Source organism: Pholcus phalangioides, unplaced genomic scaffold (assembly GCF_987345545.1).
Source record: "Pholcus phalangioides strain wild (caught in Gottingen) unplaced genomic scaffold, Ppha-v1.0 ptg000001l_1, whole genome shotgun sequence".
NCBI lineage: Eukaryota > Metazoa > Arthropoda > Arachnida > Araneae > Pholcidae > Pholcus > Pholcus phalangioides.
This window is the reverse complement of record NW_028301594.1, coordinates 7,527,951-7,553,905: the sequence shown is the minus strand read 5'-3', so window position 1 is coordinate 7,553,905 and position 25,955 is coordinate 7,527,951. Positions and strand designations below refer to the sequence as shown.

At 34.8% G+C, this 25,955-nt stretch overlaps 1 protein-coding gene across 5 annotated transcripts in view; it reads left to right on the top strand.

The window, feature by feature from the left end:
• Positions 1-25,955, top strand: part of LOC149089787 (acyl-coenzyme A diphosphatase NUDT19-like) — a 53,677-nt gene that overhangs the window by 9,732 nt on the left and 17,990 nt on the right. The window contains exon 1 of one of the 5 annotated variants that reach the window (XM_089247473.1): positions 3,426-3,715. The exons of 2 other annotated variants lie outside the window; for them this stretch is intronic. In XM_089247473.1, coding sequence (XP_089103599.1) covers positions 3,679-3,715 — 37 coding nt within the window. In that variant the 5' untranslated portion in view covers positions 3,426-3,678. Of the gene's footprint in view, positions 1-3,425; positions 3,716-9,494; positions 9,599-11,355; positions 11,520-25,955 lie in introns of those variants that run through there. 2 more of the 5 variants (XM_089247487.1, XM_089247455.1) reach the window with 2 other exon arrangements.

The window sequence follows — 25,955 nt, the reverse complement described above, 5'->3', positions numbered from 1 at the left end:
GTAATCCAGGCATTAGAAATATACTTTCAGTCACAAAACATTTTCAAACGACATCCGGTTTTTTAAAAAAAAATGTCATTTTGTTTGGTGGATCGTAAAAATATGTAAATAATAACCGATAAACTAAATATAACTATAAATTATAATATAGTTCTTGTTTTAGCAATTATAATTGTTACCTATAATAACCTAACCTATAATAACCGATAGTTGAGGTCATTTCATTTGTGTACAGTCCATAAAAATGGAGATTCTCAAGCCAATATAAACACGCTAACACGGCGATGTCACCAAAACTTTGTAATTTTTCATCTTTAATATCTCGGTAAATATTGCATTTAAAGATATGGAAGTTTTCGCAAATAACTTTTCAAAGCCTGTTCTGCATTTCAGTATGTGGAAGTATTAACACAATGGGACTGTTTAAAAAGTATTTTTTTTACTTTTTTATGTATATGCAAACCTCGAAATTACGAAATTTTAAGAAACCGCAGGTCATTTGAAAACTTTTGGTAATTCGAATACTTCTAAAGTCAACGGTTGCAGAGATATTCCTATGAACAAACAATTCGAAACACCCTGTATATCATATCAGTTTGTCCATTTCATTGATGCTGGAAAGGCGATGCTCCTAATGACCCCCCTTTCCGCCCATGTTCGAGTGTCTCTCTCTCCCTTGTCTCTGGCTGAAGTCGCTCGAAAGTTTCTTTTAATGTAGCTTTCTGGCTCACCATTACTTCGAAATCTCGATTCGATTGATGAATCATGAATCAATTAATAAGACTTCAAGATCACTGCAAGAGATGACCCGTCCAAACGATCGTAATTACCAGGGGTGTCCAAGTGAAATTTGATAACTTTTGAAATAGGGCACGAAATAATAACCCCCATTTAGAGAATTCCTAGAAATCGGATTTTATCGCTACTTCAAACAGAATTATGGGGACCAGAGTGTCCATGTCCAGGTTAAGAAACGTATCCGAATCCTTAATAAAAACCAGTCGATGTACCGAAGAAAAAAAGATAATATTAAAATTTTTCGGTTAATTATTACCGTATTGCTGTCAAATGAGAAGGTGAATCAGAATTAATTTTCATCTAAACTCGTTTGATATAAAGACTCTCTTGAGCATTGACCCTAATTCTTGTTCTTATGTACATTTGAATCATGGCCATAGAAAACATTTCGACATTATGATTTAGGTCATTGCCATTACATATTTCTCGGGGCGTATGAAGGAGAAACACTGGATATCGAGACGAGAATGCTAATCGAGACTGTATTTCATCGAATTCATGGATCATACCTTGACTCCATGTTGTGGTGGTCAATACGAGATGTTATAATGCTCAACATTGTTTTTCTTCTGCAGACCAAAAGTCCACTGGGGTAGATCCTTTTACCAAAAGTTCCGAATTTATTATCCTGCTACTTCTCGAAGGAGGGAGGGGGGTGCTGAGCTTCGGGATTGCCATTTTTTTATACTCTTAAAAGGTACACATCTGACGTGACTTTAAGTGTGTATTTTTTTTTCCTAAATTGATAATTTTAGGGTATTTATTTGATTGTTAAAATACAGGTGATGACATTTCACCTTCAATCAGACGCTAGTTAGCGGGTATTCAACGTCATGGTGTTGTCTTGAAGAAATATATATATATGCAGCTTATTTTTCCTTTCCTTAAATTTATGAACCGAGAAATGCACGTCTCATTATGTAAAAACCTTATACGGCGTTCAATGAATATTCTAATTTGATTTTTTTTTAAAGTAGAAAGATGTTACGCAGTAAAATCCCGATACGGACCACGAAAAAATATCATTGTAGAGCAGGGGTCTTCACCCTTTATTAAGTCACGAGTACTGCACATACCATCATCAAACGAGGAAAGAACTCTTACGACAACTTTGACATAAGTATGCCTAAAATCTGTGTAAATCTATACAATTTTCAAAGGGTGAAGCTTTCATCCATTACTCGTGAGCACGAAATCGGATATCAACATAGATCCCTCTTGATGTTTTGGGGGAGCACCAATGTGCTCGCGAGCAACCGGTTGAAGATGACTGTTGTAGAGGGATTATTATCGTGGGATTATTTATATCGTGCACATAGATCAGCGTTGTCATCACACATCACCAAATTTATGTTGTTTTTGACATCACCTCTAAATCGGCGCTGTCAGTACCACCAGAAAATGCATTTTTAATCAGTTTTAATCGTAAAAACTGTAATTTCTTAGTTGAAAAACCTAACTTTAAAACCTAAGTTTTTAACATTTTAACCCTTTAACCTAAGTTTAACTTAGTTGAGTAATTGAATTCGGTCCGATGTTTTGCCCCTGTAAAGAGATATTACCATATTATATTTTTGTGTACTACACAAAAAACGGCAATAACGACAACTTCATTAAAATTTTTTGGACGCCAGGTGGTTCAAAATACTAGTATCGTTAGACACCCTTGGGGGGAAACAAATGCAGGTGATGAGTTTAAAAATATATTGAAGGCCATTTTGGCCAGATTCAAAAAATATCGTTGAAGTGGTTTCAAAATATCTTCAAAAATACCGTTATAAAGGGATTAACACAGTTAAAGATATCGTTGTATCAAAAAGTGTTCAACAATTACACTAAAAGCAATTTCAAACAAGAAAATGCTGTAGGGGGATTTATTGTTGTAGCGAAGTTTCACTGTAAATTTGTGGAGGGAACGGTAGGGTATTAGTGAATTTATAATATTTCTATTATTTTACTTTAGAAAAATTAACAAAATTGAATACGATATAACTTTCAATACGGCGTCCCGCCACATAAGTTGTACAGCTCAGATATAATTCTGGATGCTGAAAATTTTGAAAAAACTAAAAGTTAGCGAGCACGTTGGTGGCATTCGCAAGTGTGCGTGCCCAGATTGCAAGAGGACCGCGGTTCGATTCCCGGCGGAGTCAAGAAATTTTTATTTCCAAAGCCTTTTTTCGGCATAAATATCCAGGAAATAATTTATTTCAATTCCTGATAACTTCAAGCAAAAATGAAATAAAAGAAATAGATGTGATCTTACACAGAATTTCAAGTGCGTGCGTAGTTGATGACAGCTTTTAACATAAAACTACTGAGGCATGCATGCATTCTAGTAGAAATGGTTGCTCAATTGAAACCATGAGCTACTACGACTCGCTGCTTTTCTGTTTTTTATTGAAAGACATTATTATTATTACTTTCCAGATTATTATGAAAAACGTTTTTCGTCACTCTTCTTAGAAGTTTATGGAGAAAGATGCAAGAAGAGAGATTTCTTAGATAAGTATATCGGGAAATTCCATCCTAAAAACCACAAATTGTTCCGCCGCAATACGGTATTGTAATGGTTGAAAGGCAAAGAGAGGGATTGGATCGTAATTAGGTAACACGTTACCTCAGCATTTGCGGTCGTGGATTAGATTGTGATTGGTCCACGTTTATGTCGATAAACTTCGATTCGGACCAGAATAAGTACTCAACGGCACGAAAATTCGTCGGACATCATAAGATCTCGAAGATCCGACATCAACGTGAACTTTTTGATGAAGACAGGTCTTGATTACATCTGCGATCTTTTGCCTAATTAAGTTTTTCCAACGCGCGACATTCATATTCCTTGCACGTCTCATTCTGAACCACCGGATAAAAAGGACAATGAATGGTAATTCTCGAACTGTCGTTGAGAAGTTCGGTGAGTATTTTCTTCAATACAGTCGAACCCGGTTATTACGACATAAATTTTAATGACACATCGGTTATAACTTCAAACACTGGTGATAACGACTGATTCTCACGGAGAATAATGATAATTAGCCTTGCGTATAACGTGTATAAAATTCTGCTACCTCGGATATAATGACAATTTTGAACGTTTTTACTTCCATTTTTATAGTGTTTTCCAAAGAAATTAATGGAATTGGAATTCAGTATATATTGAGAGAATGTCTGCTGTTCTATCGATAAGTAACGATAACAAGAAATTTATTACACGTTTTACGGTTCGATTTCTCTAGTGGTAACACCTGTAAACCGGACATTCCTGTATTTTCCCGTAATTTTGCCCAATATTTTATGAAAATCTTTCATTTTTCAATGAAGCTTACTTTAGTTTACAATCTTTACCAAAATCGTGGATAGAGACGGAGTTTCATAAAATTTGACGGAGTTTAATTTTTAGGAATATGACTGTACTGTCCTTTCAACCTGTCTTTCGTGAAATACATTTCATGTCACTCCATACTTGCTACTACTACTACTAACCGTACACGCATCTCGAACATATTCCTCTGCCGAATTGGTACATGTCGAAACCAGTGTTTATAAATATGCATCAAAATTTAATTTCACCAAATTTCGTTGGAAAGTGAAAATATTCCTTCAAGTTTCAGGCAATTTTTTTTTTAATGGAGTTATTTCTCACTGATAAAAAAAAAACCCTCTTGATTTACAAAAATACCCCTTAAAATTTTGGAGAAGAGTGAAATTGCTTTTCAAAATTATATCTTCTGATAATACTTGTCGGAAAGAGTTGTGTGTGTATGTACATGCATGGCCTTGACGTATTTATGTTGTTAGAGTTGTGCTTATTTCGTGTTCTTGTTGGTGTTGCCAATCGTGTTTTCCTTAATTTTGAAGTAAAGATGGTAAATGTGCTTGAATTTTCATGTTATGTAAGTATCATGTTGAAGGTCTGTCTGCTTTCTGAGAAGAGACTTTGTAAATTGAAGACCGGCTCCCTTTCACGCATCGAAGTGGGAAAACCGCAGAAATCCAACTAAAGCTGACCAGCACTGTGCCGTCAACGAGGTTCGATCCTGGATTCTTATGATGAGAGTCCAGCGCAATGCCCACACACCGCAAAGCAGCCACCGCATACTTGCTATAGCACTTTATTTCCGCCAAGGATTATTTATACGCAATGATTTATCGACGTAACGATTGGTAATACAGAGTGGGCAAAAAGTCCGTAGAAACTTTAAAAATGCATAAAACCCGGAAAAATAACCAAAGTAAAAACGGTTTGCAGGGTTAACATGGCTAGGTCACTGGAATTTTTTTAAGACAGGGGAAAAATAACTAAAAAAACATCTGATAGGTAGTACTGGCGTACACAAGTCAAAGAAAAGATACACAAATAACAAACAGAATGCCTCCAAATCGTTTATTACAGCAGTATTTGTTCGACATGACTACCACCACAGGGAATAACACATTGCAGGCGAGTCACAAATCCAGCAACGGCAGAGGGCAGCAGGTCCACGTACACGGTTTACAACTGTGAACTGATTGTGGATTAGGAGCGCAAGTTCTTATAACCGTCTCATTTGTATATTTCCACCGAAGTCGCTCGTACCAGCGCCACCTATCGATTGTTTTATGAGGGTGTTTTTCCTGCTTTAAAAAAATTTCCGTGACCTAGCGATGTTAACCCTGCAAACCGTTTTTTACTTCGGTTACTTTTACGGTTTTTATTCATTTTTAAAGTTTCTACGGACTTATTGCCCACCCTGTATTACATTGGTAAGAATTGCTGACAACCCGTATTTATGATACCGATTTTCTTCCCTAAAATATGGTCATCTTAATCATGATGAAATAACTACTTCGTGTACAGTATTTGATTGCATCTGATTATAATTTTCACACTTGAAAGGTCTTGAGAATGTTTACCTTGGTTGTAACGACAACTCTGTTATATCGACAGAATTTCTTTAAATCTTCGATGTCGTTATAACCGAGTTTGACGGTATTTCTTTTACTCTTTTTCAAGAGACTTCTTCAAGGTTGATGCAAGTATTTCGCAAAAAGAAGAAAGACTATCTAAATCTGGATGTGAGGATAGGTTTATAATTAGAGGTAAAAAAGACTGGGTTATTCAGAAAGAAAAGCTCTTCATCTATATACGTAATGATATCTCTCTTTCTTCCCACAAACATTTTTCAATTAAAACGACAACTGCTGAGGCAATGTCCCGGATATTGCAAAATGGAGGTAAAGATCGGCAAGGTCAAAGTCAAAAGTGCCATCATCTCTCAGACAATTTATTTCTACGATTGGTTTCCAGACATCTAATGAATAACGGGGTGGATAGTCTCGAATTTGTACGAGTAAATATATCTTCATTCGCAGCGTTTTTCCACCTATGGTTCGCGGGGATGTCATAAGTGGTCCGCAGGCAGACTTGATAAAATTATTCACCTGCTATAACTGATATTATTAACATCTATATGGGTTCAAATAAATTAATACTTTCATACTTAGAGAGAAAGAGGTTCACAATACACCATCAAGAAGAATGCAAGAAAATAATATCCTAAATATTAAATATTTAGTGACACGGGGGTATAACTAAATTTTACCAAACATTGCAACTTACTAATTACTGCTAAAATCTCAGAAGGGTGTGAAAATAAAGGGCTGCTAGAAATCACAGTAAACAAATATGTATTTCACGAAAAAAATATTTAAATGATCTGATGACCATATTTCATTGAGAAAAATACGGTAAGGTGGGATCTAAAATAGTAATTCGTGAAATACGGGTTATCGCCAATTGACATCAAAAACATTTCAAAAGTTGGGACAATCACCAATCGTAATTAAAATTTAAAAAAAATGAGGACAAAATTTTAAACCTGATAAATATGTGAAATGTGTATTTGTAATTTTTGCCATAATTATCATTTAATCAGGTTTAACATTTTGTCCTCATTTTTTTAAATAAAAAATATAAATAATATAAATTATATTATTATTTATATTATGAGTACGTAAGTGTTCACGGCTTTAGTAAATATTGCAAAATCAAAAAGTATCGTTGAAAAAACGGGACAAACGCATAAAAAAAATCAACAAAAATTACAGAAATGTCCCGTAGTACGGGACACAAGTGGTACGTTGAATTGTTTCAGACATTTTACTGGTCCTTGAAACATTGACATATAGATAATCTTCTTGAGCCAGTCAATGGTTCTCTGTGAGGCAGATTCGCTGGGTAAAGGAGGTCTTTCTGACCTCCTAAAGCAAGGTTGATCAACCATTTGGAGAGTGCTGGCCACTCCAGAGATTAAATAACCTGTCACGTTCTCAGCAATGAAATAAAATGACAATGTTGCAGTTTTGAATAGCGCAGTGGAGATTTTAAACATTATCACAATTTCCCATGGGGACCAAAGTTAGTTGGATTTTTATGTAGCTTTCAAAATTTATCAGCTACACTCGTTTAGTTGGTAAGTGATTAAGCGGTTTAGGGGAATAAGATTTTTTTTTACGATTAAGTAGACACTATACGTAGGAGGAGGTAAAGATTACACGCTCCAGTGAGCGTGGCCTCGTATTATCCAATTAGCGTTTATCATTTGATTACTTACGTTGGGACAGATTTTAGAGTTTAAAATTTAGTTAACTACTTAATCACTTAACTCGTGTAGCGGGGCTTCAGACTGACCACTGTGCTCTTACTACAAATATGAAATATACAGTGTTGTCAATGTCACCTCATGATAAATCCATCAAATATTTGTTTTGTTGACAGCTCCGTCATCGTTTCATCTGAACAACCAATAGAATACCACTATTAGACATGCTTGCAGTGAGCAATATTTTCCTGCGTATAATACACAGCTTATCCTCTTCACACTTGAACCAAAACTGATATTTAAAATAAAATACAAAATTAATTGATTCATTTAGGTCGATATCTTTATTAGAATCATTTGAGTTAGGTACACAATATATATATAATATATATAATATATGCGTTCTTCGGGTCTTATTCTAAAAAAATCATTAAGAACCATTTAATTTAATAAACCATTAGCAGTTAATGTTCAAGATTTCATTATCAAAATATGAGATTTTATATATGTGTATTATACACAAAAAATACTGTAATTTCTACGAATTACACAAAAAATAAATATCGAATAAAAATCATATACAATGGTACCTCGGCTAACGAAGATAATTCGTTCCGGAAACACGTTCGTTAGCCATAACGTGATTTCTCATAGGTTTTCATGGGAAATCGTTTAATTCATTCTAGGTTCTGCCCAAAATTCAAAGACAAGTTTTCTAATTCAAGAAACTTGGTTATAAAAAAGACAAAAACTGATTGAAGGCTAAAGTGAACCGCTTCAAAATTAGATAAATGAGAATCTATAAGCAGATGAGAGATACTGAAGATAATTAATTTTATAGTAATGTATACAACCAACACTAGCATTAGTCTACCGAAGGTAGTGTTGACACATCCATCGAATTCGTAGGTGTCCCCATCTATTTGTGATTTGATCTGCTCATTTCTGTGTCTGATACATGCAGATGGAAATGATAAGCTTCTAAAATTTCCAGAGCGTTCAGTTTGATGCTGAAGAATCTTGCACTGAAAGAACGTGTGCACAGAAAACATAGGCTCCCTTTTTATCAATGCATTTTTTATTAGCTGAATCTTTTATTTTACATGAAATGGCTCATAAAATTTCAGGAACAGGTGTAGGTACTTTTTTTTTTACTTTTAAACGTCAATGAATTATTTTTTCACCAATTTATTTATTCGCGAATATCGGCGGAGCCTGGTTGGTGTACGGTTGAAAAAAAATGTAGGTATACATCTAGGAAAAGATTCCGGGGTGGACATGACTTAATTGGGCTCTAGTGACAGTAATTCTGACGGTGATTGGCGCTAAAATTCAACTCACGACGCGGCTATTTTGTGTTAGCGCATGCATCCCTGGAGGTATTATCTAGCACTTAATACCTATTCCCATAATACCTCCATAGTGCATCCATGTCAGCGAAAGTGTTCGTTAGTCAAAGCAGAAAAATCACGAAAAAAAAAAATCTTCGTTAGCCGAAAAATTTGTAAGCCGAGGAATCACTGTACTTTCTCAGTCTAATAATAAACATAAACACAATTCAATCCCTCAAACCGAACAATCATTAATAAGCCAATTGAATGGAATATATTTCGAGTCTATAAATACCCGGAGCATTAAAATAAAACAGCATTTGAATGGCCTCGTTCCCTCTTTGAGTGTGTTTACTTCGCTCATATATGTATTCAAAATAGACGGTCCGAATGGTTTCTCGAACCGTGTTTGTTCCTTGTCATTTTTGGAAGACCATTCACAGAGTTAATTGCCGTCAGTCGATGGCATCGCGCCCTTTACCGTTGCAAGCAAAAAGGTCTATCCAACTTTGTTTTCGATTTGTATATTACGGGAGTGAATAGACAACCTCCCACTGAGAGACATAGGGCAGGCTCGAATACGCATTTACATTTTCTTTTATCCAAAAAAACGCTTCCTCATTGAGTCAATCCATCTAGCTAAAAATTGGGTTTTTTTTCCTTTCCATAAATGCCTAGGGCTTATGTGTTTTTTTTGACAGTTTCTTATTTCTTAGCTGTCTCCTTATCCGACCTTGTCCCCGTCCCGTTAAAGCTTTCGGTATATGGTTGCGTTTCATTTGTAATTTCGAGCTCTTCGCGGAACGGGCGGTCACCCAAACAACTTAACAGTTGCTTTGAAAGTTAGACGGTGTTTGTGGTTGATCTACAGTCATCTTCAATCATGTAAGTACCGTTAAAAAAAATCAATTGAGATCATTCTGAGATATATTTAACTTATTTCACGTACGTGTACTGTTATGTACCATGTGGGGTGTTTTTTTTTTTAATGAAGAGTGTCTCAACAGAATAAAAATTATATTGCCGATTCTAAAGTTAAAGTAAAATATTAAAAAATATTATCAGAAAAGAGGGAGAAATTGATCTTTTTTTCTCTCCATTAAAGGATAAGGATGAGAGAAAATATATGATTGAGAGAAAATGTAAAAACTTTTATGGCCTCAAGAAAAAATTTAAATTTGTGGCTTTTTACAGGGTGTCTCATAAAGTCGTAAATAGTTTGGAAATTCATAAAAAAATGAGGGAATATTGGTATATTTTAATGCAGTTGCAAAAAGGTTATTCTCACGAGGGGGGGGGGGGAACTTTTTTGGTACAAAATAAAATTAGTTAAAAATTTTTGAGAGGGGGGGAATGGTCCAAAAAATGTGTCAAGTCAAATATAATTTTATACTTTTTCATGAAATGTAAAATTTTAACATTAAACAATGATTTTTGGTTAACGATCTCTGCAACAATGATTTTCGAAAGATTATCTCATCAACAATGATTTTCGAAAAATTATCTCATCAACAATGATTTTCGAAAAATTATCTCATCAACAATATATTTTGCGCATTGATAAAAAACAATATCTTTTGTGCATTGATCAAAAACAATATGATTTTTGAACAATGATCTTAGCAATAATGGTTTTTGAACAATTATCTCTGCAATAATATATTTTTCATAATAATGATTTCAGCAACAGTATCTTTTGCGCAATGAATCTCAACAGTAATGATTTTTGAACAATGGTATGAGCAACAATGATTTTTGAACAATGGTATGAGCAACAATGATTTTCGAACAATGGTATGAGCAACAATGATTTTCGAACAATGACATCAGCAATAATGATTTTTGAACAACGGCATCAGCAATAATGATTTCAGCAACTATATAATTTGAACAACAATCTCAGACATATGATGATTTTTGAACAATTAATCTCAACAGAAGAACCGGAAAACGCTTTGCGAAACGATAGTTATAGTCAATCCACAGAGACAACAGTGGTCCTAAAATTATTAACTAAAAAAAATTATAGTAAATTCCCCGGTAAACTATAAACAGCTAAAAAAAGTTCAGTTTAAAAAAAGCTCAGTTTATTACTTTATTCCATGAAACCACATACAACAGAAGGAGATAATCTCGTTAGTACATATTTCGTATACAACAATCCTTTTTTTTCTGAAGGGTTTCGTGACATTGTTTCTAATTATACACGTTCCAAAAGAAACATTGCCTATTGTCCATTGTATGCAAGAAAGGCCAAGGTGAAAAATAAATAAATAACTAAAAAAAGTCCGTAAATTAGATGAATAAAATGGATATCTTTTTTCTCTGAATAAGTCATTGTTACAGTGAGTCAGTATTGTTATTTATCTCATTGACTCTCTCCCGCTATCGCTTCACCACTGATTTAACTGATAAATTGCCATCTTGAAGTGACCGATTTTGCCTAGCGGCCATTTCGTCAATATGCCGAAACGAGCTTCACCTTCTCCCTGTTTACTAGCTCAGACAACAAATAAATAATTATAATATAAAATGAATAGAAAAAAATAACTGGTTGACCATGAGGTAAGAACTGGTCGAAGGACAACGCATCAAAAAACTAGTCTGGTAACAACCCGATGCAAAAAAACTGTATCAAACACACACACACACAACTCTAAGACTCGAAAGAGAAAGTTTTTGCCCTTAAATTCTGATCGATCCGTATTTCGATACCTTTCATTCATATATTCAGTACATACTATCAAGATGGAATCTAGTCCTAGGAGAGTTAGAGACGAAATAGAAGAGGTTAAAGAAATTGGAAGTAAGTGGAATTTTAGAATTCAAACTCTGTAACCAGTTTTCTTTAGGAAAAAAATTTCGATTCTCATACGTGAAAAAAAAAACAAACCATGATTTAATTTCCATTTGCAGTTTGTAATTAGTTGGCCCACCCGAGCACGGCCTGGGGGCCTCAAGAGAAGAGGGGGCCCCAAAAAAATGAGATCTGTTTGAAATTTTCTTGAATTTACTAGGTAGGGCCTCAGAAAAATCGCTTTACCCGGGGGCCCATGATGCTCTTAAAACGGCCCTGGTTATATCTATCCTTTGGAAAAAAATAACTTCTTAACAGAATTTACGCAGTGTCCCATAAATTCGTAAATGTTTTAAAAATTCATTAAAATTTTTACGATCGCGGGCGTAATATTACGTCCAAACATCAGTGGAATAAATTCAAATATGTTCTCTGTGATTTCTTTTCTCGCTCTTTTCACCATCGCGAAGCTTTATAGTATAACCGTATTATCTACCGAAGTTGCTTTTACTTCTTCTCTTTTCTCTCTTTGTAATGTATCTTTTTACTATATACAGGCAAGAGCTAAAGAGAACACGTAGGGTGAGGGTGAAAAGAAGACTCTAAAAAACACCACTCATCTTGTCTATTATACTTTTTCCTTTTACATATTTTTCTTTCCCATTTCTTCCTTTTTCTAGCGTGTGGTTAGGTTAGGACAAGATTACCAGATTTATCATCGGTTCGTTAACAAGAAATAATCTAAATTTCTTGCCAAAACCTTGTACGTAAAGTGGTTAAAATTGAAAAAAAAAGATATACTTGAATGCGGTTTGCGAAAAAGTTATTCCGAAGGGGATTCTGTTTTTTTTGTTTTTTTTGGTAAATAAATTTAGTTTAAATTTTTGTTGATAGGGGGACCAGGGTAACCAATCCGGTAAGAGTGATTGGACTTGAACCTTTCTTCAATCTCTTCTGTGTTCGTTACGTTCGTAAAGGTTCAGCCGGGAATTCATGAGTGAGATAAAACACACACACCACTTCATCAAAAGTTCTTTATCCACCAATGGTAATCATCACAATGAAAACCTTATGTAAGCGCCAGTACCAGAAAAATTCAGAAATGAGCTGTCAATCGTACACCCTGAATTTTACAGGACTCTAATTTGCATATTTCCAGTGATTTGCATTCGTACAACACCCTCTACCGACAAAAAAGTTGAGCTAAATTTTTTTCCCTGAATCAAAAAAATTCCCCCTCGAGAGGAACAAACCGCATTCAAATATACAGATTCCTTCCGTTTTTTTAATGAATTTTTGAAGTATTTATGAATTTATGGGACACTGTATATTTACTTTCGCATCTTGTTGAGTTCTTGAATGGTGTTAGTGAAATTGAAAACTGACGGATCATAAAAAAAACAAATGCCATACAGAGCTCAGTGGTTCTCGAAGTGTACGTCGCTAGCCTCTGTCACGGGTGTCGAGAAAAATCAAAGTAATGGAATGAATCGCGGTGCTCGCGAGCAACAAGTCGAACACACTCCTGTCGACTTGACCAGGTTGTGGTAGCGAAAAGCACTTCACACTTATTGACTTCGTGAAAGTAAAATAAATACACCGGTATTGATTGATTAACCTATAAAAGAAAATATTTATCTTTTTTGTATTTCGCCCCAGTGGAATAAATAATGCACGTGACGTCACGGAGGAGAGAGAGAGAGAGAAAAAAGGTAAAGAATTTAGGTCCAGACATTTTTTTGTTTTGTTTTTTGTTATAAGAGACTTTTTCTTGCTCGGTTATAACGTGTACCAGGATGCTTCTCTTATATATCCACCTGCAGCCCTTCTCTCTCTCTCTCTCTCCGACGCTTGCATTACGTACCTGATGGAATGCCATTTCAGGTCACTCTCAACCGGTTCACATCCGTGTCGTCTCTCCATTCTGCTCTTTTCTTATTTAATTCTTACATACACTCTTCCTATAACTTCCTTTCAGCATTTTTTTTTTTTTTTTCGTCTTATTTTCTACAAATCGGTTCCTATATTATACGTAGAAATGGGTCACCGTGACGTCTTTCTCTTATATATAGTAAAACTTCCTTCTACGAAAACGGAATTTCCTTTCGCGAAGTTGCTGTTAATTGTGTGATCATGTTAAAAAGGATGGGGACCAAAAAAAAAAAATTGTAAAGGTCATGGGAAGGATGCCAATTTTTTGTTTTCACATGCCCTATGGAAGTGCAAGAGAAAATTCTTTGTCAAAATATCTTGGAGAATCTTGAGAAACTAATTGGCTTTTAAGTATTGTGTGAAACTGGGACAATGACTCGGCTGGGAGAGGGGGATACAAATACTGTGTGTGTAGACTTATTTCGACCCTAAACACTTTTATTATACTACTTACTGAATTTACAAGAAAAGTGAAATTTACCTGAGATGTGTCCTCGAATTCCAGAAGTTATGTAGATGCTCGAATTAGCCATCGTTATCTACTTCTGTAATGTGTCCAATGCTTCCATTGTTTGATGCACACAACGTTTCCATATTTTCTCGTTGAGCGTCCAGTGGAGTAGGAACATCTTATCTTAGCACGTGGACCCAGAGGATCACAAAGGATCACAGACAGATTTATGGCCTCCACTTATGACACTACTTGTTGGTTATTTGGATTTTGCCGGCTTTTCTCCATTATAATTTTATGTTCTTGATCATGAATTACCTAGATTTCCCGCCCACTTCGAGCTTACCGTCCCCCCCCCCCGAATATGCCACTGAAAAAGATCAGTCTTTGAAAAAAAGTTCGAACCGTGGAATTAACAGAACATTAGTAGCACATCTGGACTAATTTAAAGGAGGAACCGCGTCCGCTGGCTCGAAGTGCCAACCTAAAAATGAACATACTCGAAAATTATGTGCCAGTTCTCATTATCATGAGGACCTTTCCCCGGTCCGTGCCAGGCGTGAATCCGGGAGAGACTGAACCAAGGCGATGTGACTAGAGGGGATGACTTTAAAGATCAACTATTAATTAACATATCAAAAATTACATCACTTTATTTTCCAGCTAGTTGATTTTGAAGAGTTACTGTTCAATTTAATAACTTTTCTATTTTATTATTATTTCTTATTCTATTTTATTATGTATTCTCTTTTAAATTATCAAGGGAAAAATATTTGTGGTTCAATAATTTTCAACTAAAGATTTTCGTTCACGGACATTCATATTGTATTTTAGGATTTCATATGGCCTAAAATCTTTAATATTTCGTAATGATAATTTAGTTTCATTCTATTGTGAAACTTTATTACTATACGCATTCGAGTATGATAATATTTCTGCAAAGTTCCAAAAATATAAATGGTTTCGGAAGGATTTTAAAAAAATTGCACGAGATAAACGTATATTTTAATTTATTTATGAGAAAATTTCTTCTGTCATGTATTGCATAACGTGACAGACTATGTGCGTCGTAAAGTAAAAACCTTTGCGTGCGGTTTTTATTATTTTTACTGATTCCATAGACCATAGAATTTATTATTTTTATTATTGCGTCGAATTTAGCAATAATTTGACATACTTTTATTTTGGTGAGGAAAAAAAACCCATTCTTGTTGAAGAGAAATTTGACAGATTTAGGCAAAAAATAAATTATTTCCACATCGGTAACCTCGCCAAATGATTATTGCTTTCTTCCAAAACAAAAGAACATGAAAATGAATTACCTTTAAACACAGAAAACGTAAGTAAATTTAAGTTATCGATAACATTATTGAATTTGAGTTGCATAATATTCAAGATCTGTACCGTTTTCTGGAAAAGCTGAATAGTTCAGCAATAATTTATTGATAAATATAGTAATAGTTTTTTTTGAATATTGAAATCAATCTATTGATAGTATATTTCGGTATATATTTTTATAGTTTTCTTTTTTATTACAATTTTTGAGTAATTTAGGGACTGCCCACTTTTTTTTTAAAATTTCAAATGATGTTCGAGGTACATTGAAATAAGATAATAATGAGTGAAGTTCGATGATAATTTTGTGAAATAATGAAAGTGAATGTTTGAATATATAGAATTTGCAGAATTTCATGAAATGGAATTATGGGAGGATCGTTGTTTCCTACTGGTGTTCCAACGGCAACAAAAGCCACATTCATGTATAAACATGTAAACATGTATCCAGCCCATGGGCTCAAGGTCCCCCTTCCAATAATTCTGAGCTCTCCCAATATTTCCAATACGCCCATGTCAAGAACTTTTTCATTGAAGTTATAATAAAAGTATCCATGTTGGAGAAATATTCACGATTATTTTGGTTCCGTGGATGAGTCTTATAACCAACCATCAAGAGTTCCGCGCGAACTGAAAATTTGTAAACCTCTGATGTTCATTTCGGGAGCATTTTGTATTATGGTCTTGTACAAAATCTATAGAAAAATTGTACCTCCTGTTAGAAAAATATTAACCAGAGATATCTCACAACACATTAGCCAACTCATACAGGACCAAGGAAGTGTCTAAAGGGCACACGACATTTTTCGTCCACGGGGCCAGATTTGTCATTGTGGGCCAGAAATAACTATGTATAGTACGACCATAAACGTGACCTACATTTTACGGTACACTCCCATAATTTTTAGCGTGCCGATTTTTTTAATAACAATTTACCCTTTTTTTTCCTGTAATATCAACGAAACTTACTCGAATTTTTATTCTTTACTGAAACCTAACGGATTGAGATTATGTTCGTAAATTAAAAATTATAATATGACTATGTTTATCATAATTAATTATAACGTAACCTCTTGATAACGGACACCCATGGGGACCGAAAGTTTTGTTCGTATAAAGCCAATATGCTGCATCACACCAACGCGATTTTTGTTCAGCCTCATTTCCCAATGACTGATTGATTGCCTGAATTGGCAGAAAATAGCAATTTTATGTTTTAAACTCTGCTTTTGAACTCGGAAAAGTGAATTTTTTGTTATTTTGGAGGTCGAACATCTGAGAAGCAGCATCATGTGAGTTGTAAGGAAGTATTACCAAAATATTCTGCGATAAATGGCAGTTTTTCCATAGAGATGCTAGTTATTGATCTCACAAATCGGGGATATTCAAGGGTGACTATATTTCATCGAAACTAAAGTGGAGCTAATCATCGCCAATCAATCATCAGAAAGGTTGAATTGCCTACCATTATCGAAACCAAAGTTACGCCAAACCAAAAATATCCACAACACATTTATTCAATGTTACATAGTGTTTTACCGTTCATAAAATAATTTTTAATTAATGGGAGCTAGGATTTTTATGAGCTAAATACTGGTAGAAAATGCTCTATAAAGGTGCATTTATGCCTTACGAAAACTAAAAATATGCCTTAAAAAGACAACAAAAAAAAAGACCCAGAGAATTTCCCTTTTTCTATTTCCGGTAACATTTGCTTTAAAGCGAACTCATGTGAGAATGAGAAATTTTTATGCATTTAATACTACTTTAGAAAATTAGTTGTTGCTTGAACTGAAGCTCTCTTCAATTTACTAACTACCACATGTATATCACAAAATCAGTAAGTAACAGGCGAACTCAACGGGGGGAAGCCTCCAAATCTCCCCTACCCTGGCATGAATGAACGCCAGAACTCTGCCACTGGACTTTCCCGTTGCCGAGATTTCTTCTACCCCGACAAAGGCCTTGTCCAAAAATAGCGAAGGATGTGAAAATGTCGAGGCCTTCTTATCTACGTGACCTGGCCAGAGAAGATTTAATGATGAATCACAATTTACAGACATTATTATTCAGTGGGAGGGAACCTTAAGGGGGCCCACCAGGCAGCCTCGAGTAAAAGACAGTTTTGCAACAAGTCTGTTGCCGAACATTTAGTCCTGTATTTTAGTTCCAGCTTAAAGAAGGTGGAATGGGGGAGAGCCAGTAATGCCAATAGGATGAATGTACAGTACATATGTCCTGAACACCAAGATCCACCCCTTTTAATCTCAATCCTGTACAAGTCTTTCATTAAGAAATTTAGATGGCTAGGAAACCAGACTGATTTTCTTAAAATGCTGAATCATATTGCAAAAAAAAGAAAAAAAAAGCTCGGAAAATGATTGAAAAATCCCGAAAAATGCCCTAAAAGGACTTCAAAACTTAAAAAAATGCTCTATCACGTGAAAATAGCGAAACATGCAAAATCATTTTAAAAAATATAGTCATAGAAATCCTAACCTTACTAATTTAATAATACAAAATTTCACAAAACAGCCGTTATATTTAAAATAATACCCAATCCATGTTAAATAACCATTCACAGTAATTTTTTAAAAGCAATGATTAATTTTTTTTTTTTTAAATCAATGAAAAGGGATTCAAGGCATTGAATGCTGCACTAAACGAGGAAAAAGAAAAGACGAGAAAGGTGATATTTCTCAAACCTTTTGCACTCAACGCTCCAGATCACTTGAAGATGTGAGAGAAACAGAAAAAAACATTACCAAGGCTGTTTTAAATATGTGTCAAGTTCACACTTGAGCAGTGAATCACAATACGGCACATTCTTCCTGATACAACACGTATTCTTGTTGCATTCATTTTTTTCCTAATTCTGTAAAATTTCTTTTCGAAACAAGAAAAAGAGAGGGGGGGGGGGGAGAAATCCGTCTCTCGTCTTGTTAAAACAGTATTTGAAGAAAGTTTTGCTGGAAAAGCATACACACGGTATTATAATTGATATTATAGAAACTAAGTATGATTTTTTTTTTTTTGCCCCTTGAAGTATGTAAACATGAAAGATTACAACTTCCTGGTACGAACATGTCAATCTCACGTACTAAAAACTTTCCGATCGCTCCACGAGCACAATTATATATTTATTTAAAAGAAATGTACGAGGTCAGACGTTTATTTTTTGTGAACTTCATTGAATATATAGTTGCAAGTTTTTTTTTTTTCATAGATAGTATTTGTTTTCCCGAAATCCTGTTAATTGATTTGCTGATTTAATATTTAATTAAGAGGTGTCATGACCTCTGAAGCTTCAAAATATTGGCGTTTTTTGAAAGCAAAAATAAGTTTAAAAATATTTCATTCAATTGCAAATCAAATGCGAAAAATTTCGTATCAATCGGTCAATTGGTTCTTTCAAAGTACTTTTATTTTGATGAAATGTGAAATAGAGAGGTAATGGATGACAGTGTGAAAGTATTCAAGAAACAAATTTTTTGAAGTTGTTTTTCTCAAATCGAAATTCTGAATTTTTTTAGCTCATCAAATGCAACTTATTCTGTTACTTTATATTTAAAAAAGAAAAAAAAAGAGATGTTAAGTGAAATCAATTCCATAACCCTAACCATCGATTAACTAATTTTGAAAAATTTATGACGGTTTGCCATTTGACTTGCAGATATTCGATTATTTTTTGTGGACCTACTGGAAGGACACCCTAGTCCCTTGGGGTCGCAGAGTGAATGTGAAATCATTCCTAATTCATGCATTTCTTGTGTTTCTGTTTTTATGTTTTTGTACAAGTTTTTGCTAGTCATGTTTTTATTGTTGTTGTTGTTGTTGAATGAAAAAGAAGTCCGAAATTTTTGTAGGAATGTTTATTCATTAATTGCAAGTAAAATGAGCTTCCGATTCAGCAATTGACTAATGAAAATCATTGTTAAAAAAATGTTGAACTCAGACTTTTGACATTTATCTTCTTTATTTTCAAACTTTTGAAATTCATAAAATTCTAACGAATGATAAGATACTCACATTCAACACTTTGTTTTACGGAAAAATGTAGAAATAATCCCTACAAAATTTCAGAAATTTCGGAAGCAGTTGTTTTGTTTTAATCTTACGGACAAGCTTAAAAACTGCAATCTAATCTAAGAAAATCGCGTTTTGAAGTGGTTTTTTTTTTGTTTCTTGTATATATACATTTACACTATAATTCTTTTCTTTTCGATTTTAGAAGAAAAAAAATTGACGTATTAATACAAAATGTTTTCCATTTGGTTTGCGTCAAAATGGAGTGCTTTTCAAAGTAATTTCTGAAAAATTGACTTCATGGGGATCGAGACACCCGTTAATTCAATGTTCTTAGAAGTTTCACATAGAACTTATTTAACCCCTTTTCGATCACGATGAAATTTTACGGATTCTCACTGACACTAACTGAGAATTTTCCAAAAACATTCTACAAAAATTTTTATTTTAAAGCTAATCTTGTACGATGACGTAAATACTTATTGGCTTCCGATTGTGTTAAAAAACCATAAAATGCCAATATATATCAGAATTCGTACCCCGAAGAGTTTGTTTCTATACCATTCTCCTACTCGTTTAGTTCATGCGCAGTAAAACTCATTGAGATGTTCAAAGAACGCCCTTCTAATGACTTTTATTGCATAATTTACGTGGTTATAGGAAATTCCAAGCCACATCCGGGTTATTAGCCTGTCTTTTGAGAAGAATATATATATATACAGTGTATGTGGGATTTATATGTAGGGTCACCGTTCAAATACGCATTATCATGTTCAAGATAAAAATTTCAAAAAATATGCCAAAAATTTCACCCATAGCAAGATCGCTATCTTATTATAATATAAAACCCGTTTATTTCAGCTTTTGTGTTCGTATTTAAACTTTGACTTCATAATTGAGGAAGTTGTCGGAGAAAGACCTCTCCATAACAACTGAAGGTGGTGATAAAATAATCTTTAATAATATTCAATGTAATATATTTTTTCATCACTTCTGTGTATACTATATGAATATTTAAATTAATGTTCACATTTTAAAAGAAAGGTCATTCTGTCGGTTTCCAATAGACATACAGAATTCGCAATTACCATTCAATGTCTAAGTACAACACATAGATCATCGCGGACATTTGGCCGACAATTCTCCCCCCCCCCCCCCCCCGAAGATTCGTAAAAAATAGCAGTAATAAGTTTGAATTGTAAGTTCAACACACGTTGGCTTCCGATTGCCATAAAATTTCAGAAAAATGACAATAAATCTTAAGATACTCTTTAATTTAGTAAAAATAATCAATACGCGCTGCTCTTGCTCGTTAAATTTATGGGCAGTGAAAAGCCATAAAATTTCCATTGAATGCCTTTTTAACTACTTTTATTTTCCAATTGAATGCTGAGAAAGTCCAAGTCACATTCAGCTTCCATATTAGTCTCGAAAATGATGCTGTTGGATGGTCCAGAAAATAACTGATTAATTTTAAATTTAAATTTTATAGTGCATCAGATATTCAATTTCTGAAGTTGGTTTTCTGTGGTAATGTGAGCCTCTCCATTAAAAAGTCTCGCCACAGGATGACAGACAACAGGCCTACAACAGTACAAATATTACGCAATCATTACTGAAATATTACTCGCACTTTGAAATATAGATCTCAGCACTAAAAACAGACACAACACTACATACGTAATTAGACCGTTAGATACACGCACACTCACGCTTCACAATACACCGGACTCGTGTTCGGTTTGAAAGAAAAAGATACTTGGTTTCATATACAATGAAAAAATTGTATAGTCCGTAAATATTCGATTCGATATAAAACACATTACATTGATTACTATAGAGTTTTTACGTTCGAACCAGGTCAATCGTGAGAGCATCATAGGCCCCAGCACAAAGTGATATGATTTGAGGGCCTCCCACCTGGTTAGAACTACTTTTACCTTCTTGCTTATACAGGGTGCATAGCAAACGGGAAGGAGGGGGGGGGGTATGACACTTTACTGGTGAATCGTTGATCCTAGAGGCATACTTTCAATTAGAAAAAGTTTACAAATAGCGTGTAGTACTCAGATATGTCATTTATTTTGAAAGGAGTTGTATAGTTATTAAAAAAAAAAATTAAAACTGAAAAAAATTACTAACTGAGATATACGAATTCGAAGAACGGAGGAAATTTGGGGAAAAAACAGCGTTAAATGCGGGTAAAACGGTTTTTCCCCCATTTAACGCTGTTTTTGTCAACTTTCCTCCATTTTTCGAATTCGAATATCTTAGTGAATATTGCACTTGGAGACATGGATTTTTTTTTTGGCATCAGGAGAGGCAGGACAACAACTTTCTAATTGGGTTTTGGGGTACACGGAGACTGTATAAAAAGTTAATTTGTTTATTTTAATACCTATGCAACCCCCTTGAAACATGAATGACATATCTGAGTACTACACCCTATTTGGAAACTTTTTCTAATTGAAGTATGCCTCTAGAATCAACGGTTCGGCAGTAAAATGTCATACTGGAAAATTGTAACCAGATCTAAATATCATGAGCACTCCCGGGCCGTGCTCGGGTGGACCTATGAGTTATGACCACACTAATTCAAACCTGGGCCGCATTTTCAAACCATTAAGCCAATACAAAACTTCGAATCCAGAACATCAATGGAATAATGATCACTTGTATGAAATATCGTACAAACTCCTTCAAAACCGATATCCTCCGGACATATGCTAGTTTCTAGATGCACCCACTTGACCTGATCTTTTGGGGCCAAGTAGGCTTAAGTTCGGGGGCTCGATGCTGCTGATAATGCCAGTGCAAATCTGACGAAGCGATACGAGATGTAGGACCATCGGGACTGGTTGCTACTATCGCGGGCTATATGAAAAGCTTATTAACATACTTGGTACAATGTACAACAAAAATTGTATGACCCGGCGTACACACTCATCTGCAGAATTTCTATCGAATCGGCATGCTGGAACGTGTTGTGTGTGCGTGCGTGCGTGGCCCTAACGTATTTATGTTGTCAGAGTTTTGCTTGCTTAGCGTTCTGCTGGTGCTGCCATCTTCCACAGCACCAGGCTTTGATCTGTCTTCCATATTTTTGAAGTAAAGATGGCCAATGCTTGAACTTTTCATGTTATATAAGTATTGTGTTGTACGTCTGCCTGCTCTCTACGGAGAGACTTTTCAAATGGAAGACCAGCTCACATTCACGCTGGGAAAACCGCAGGAAACCAACTTTACATGACCACCATTGCGCCGTCAACGAGATTTGAACCTGGATTCTAACGATGAGACCTGGAAAATACTGTATCATGCTCAATGGAGTCTCTGGGCGGTCAGCGGTCATGTCATGTCATGTATCATCGTGATATCTCTATACAACAATACTCTATGAACCACGAAAAAACATCAAGCGGGATTTATCGTTCTATCGAGTATCGTTGTAATTCGTCCGTAAAAGAGAGGTGACGGTTAATCAGGGGTTTGAAATGCTTATATTTATGACAAAAGGGGAAATTATTATTTGATAGTAAAAGAGGGGCGACCACATCTGAGGGGTGTCCGTTAAGAGGGGTTTTACTGTATTAGCTTTTGCTCTTACGTAAATGGAGGAAAAACATCAGAAAATTTACAAGACGCTTATAAAAGTGGCCGGCCATTTCACGAACTGGCCAGATTTAAAAAATTGGCCATGAAAAAATATACTAATTAATATTCATTACTTTTCTGTCTACGGATATAAGGATATTCAAATTAGTAATTCTTCAACTTTATTCAATAGGATACCATTAATAGCACAGTGTCAGTTGGTGCGTTGTTGTTTTATAGACTGTGAAAACGAAAAGTTGTTTATTTAAAAAAAATGAATTAAATTAGCATTCTTCTCTCCGTCTTAATTCATTTTTAACTGAATGAAGGGGAAAAAGAAAAACTCAATGGGAACCAGTTTCTCGACTAAAGAAGTGGCCATTGTGATGGGTGGAGGCCATTTCCTTATTGAGGTTTACCGCAGAGAGCCAAGGTGAGACCTCTGTGGAAAAAAAATGAATTAATAGAACTGGGTGTTAAGTCAAAGACTGTTCATGAATTAATGTGCAATATGAGGTTTAGCAGCACTCCCCCCCCCCCTTACCATCGAACACGATTAATCATTCAGTCCACAATGCTTTACCGCGTTTGTTTGATTTTTTTAGCACATAGCTCTTAATATTCTAGAATAGCAATGCTGCCGCAAGATCAAATGCCCTTGGGATATCCTTAAGCTTCCAGTTTGCAAATTCAGTTGAACTCGGCTATACTGACGCTCAATGGAATATCGTTCCTCCCAGTAATTATTTTACGGCAATGTTACTGCCACAGATGAATTTCTCCCTTTTTTGGTGTTTTTGTTGAATTTCTCTATTTTTTCATATACTCGGAAGCTACCATCGAAAAAAGGTAAATATACAAAAAAAAAAATACAAATTATAGGAATTTTCATTTTTCCGCACATTATTTGCCTTTTTCGCTCGTGGCTTCTGAGTATTATTGGGCAAGGTTTATTTACTCTTTCATATTTCTTCATTCATCTATATTGTATATGGTATTAAAAAAAATAGGAGGTATTTTTCTAATTTCAACTTCGACCAGAGAATTTCTATTCCTTTCGGACACTTCGTGAAATGCCCATTTATGTTATTTCTCTTATGAATCATTATATAGGCTATTATCGAATCCATTTTAATACGGCCCATTAAGTTTTAGTGACACTACCGAAAACATTTTCCCTCGATGATTTCCCGTGACAAATCATTAGAGCAAATATTTTACCCAAAGCACTCTCACACACACACTGCTTGCTCATGTGTTATCATTTTCATACCAAGTTTGGAAGCTTGAAAACATGAGCATCACCTTGGTAGTTCGGAACTGATAACGGAATTCCAGAGATTGTATGAACTTTTCTGCTCATGGTCAGAAATTTTATTTAGCTAATTTTAATCGTTTGACTTCATCTATGACTTTTTGAAACACATGATATTTCCCTTCTTCAGTGGTAGGTTTTCAAAGACATATAAACAATTTCCTAAGTAATCAACGTGGTGACTTCCTCAGACGATCACGGAGGAAACAAATTGAGATTAAAGAAATGTAGAAATTAATACCTTTACAGGTGCCAGATATTTCGAAAAAAGTTCAAGGATTAATGTTATCAACTTATCTGTTTTATAGTCTCCAAAAAAGGTTTTAATTACGGGCCTACTTACGGCTGTATTCACCGAAAGAGTTTAACTGCAATCACGGGTTAAAAAATTAAAGATCGACACGGATTGGTTACAATCCTGAATTTAACCAATCCGTTTCGATCACTAATCATTTAACCTGCGATTACGAATAAACTTTATTGATGAATACAGCCATTAGATGTAATTTATTGGTCATTGGAAATATACGGGGTGAAAACTTTAGCCTGTTTCACCTCAAATAACTCGTAAACCGTTGACTATAGAAACGTGCTATCAGTTAGAAAAAGCATTTAAATAACGTGCCCATTTTAGACGTGTCATTTATTTGACGAAGGGTCGTATACGTACCGTATTATGCAAAACTTAGGTTTATTATACATTGCCTCTGTCCTCTAACTTGTTGTTGCCCTGGCTTTCCGAGCTCAATAAAAAAGTTCCACGTTTCTAAGAGCAATATTCGCTGAGATATTTGTGTTAAAAATTGCTGAAAATGAGGGAAAGAATCGCACAGACTAACGGACAACCTCATTCTATGCTTCGTATGCTGTTCTTTTCCTCTCATTTTCAGCGTTTTTGAATTAAAATATCTCAGTGAGGTATTGCATTTAAAAACATGTTTTTTTGTTGGACTCGGGAGAGACAGAGTAACAACGTTCTGTTGATGGACTCAGGAGGATGGGGGATTGTATAAATAACTAAATTTTGTATCTCGGTGCATATAGTACGTCCCTTAGTAAAAAAAATAAATGACACAGCTGAGATGGGCACGTTATTTGAACACTTTTTCTAATTAAGTGTGCATGTTTCGAAAGCCAACGGTTTACGAGTTATTTTAGGTGAAACAAGCTAAAGTTTTCACCCTTATGTATTTGAGAAAACTACTTGATTTTATGCAGTTGAGCATCAAAACATCATATAGAGAAGCACATTTTGATTTTCATGCTTGATATAGTAGGTTGAAGTCAATACGTGCATGTATTATAAAATGACAATACATGTATGTATTATAAAATGACAATAGATGTATGTATATCATACATGTATTGCATGTAGATCCACCTCCCGGCTTAACATTTTATACATCATTTTTTCGGTCCCTATACCCAAGCAATGTCAAGATTTCAAAAGTAACAATTCAATAGAATTTTTAAAATTTTGATGTTGCAGAAAATTCTTTTAAATTTCTACATTTCCACGATAAATACAATATAACGCAATAAAATTGGCAGTTTCAACCCTTGAATGGTACCTACGCGTCTGAGAGACGTAGTATGGGCATCATTAAGCATAGATTTCCCTAGGTACCATTCTAAGATTAATATTGATTTTTATGGCGATCATAACTTTTACTTGTCCCTGAAAGTGTTGATGATCATGATTAAAATCTCCGTGGCAGTTATTTTGTCTTATTTTTACTAGCGTCCTCTGCTGGTGACTTAAAACGTTAATTTCTGAATAGAGGCATATTAT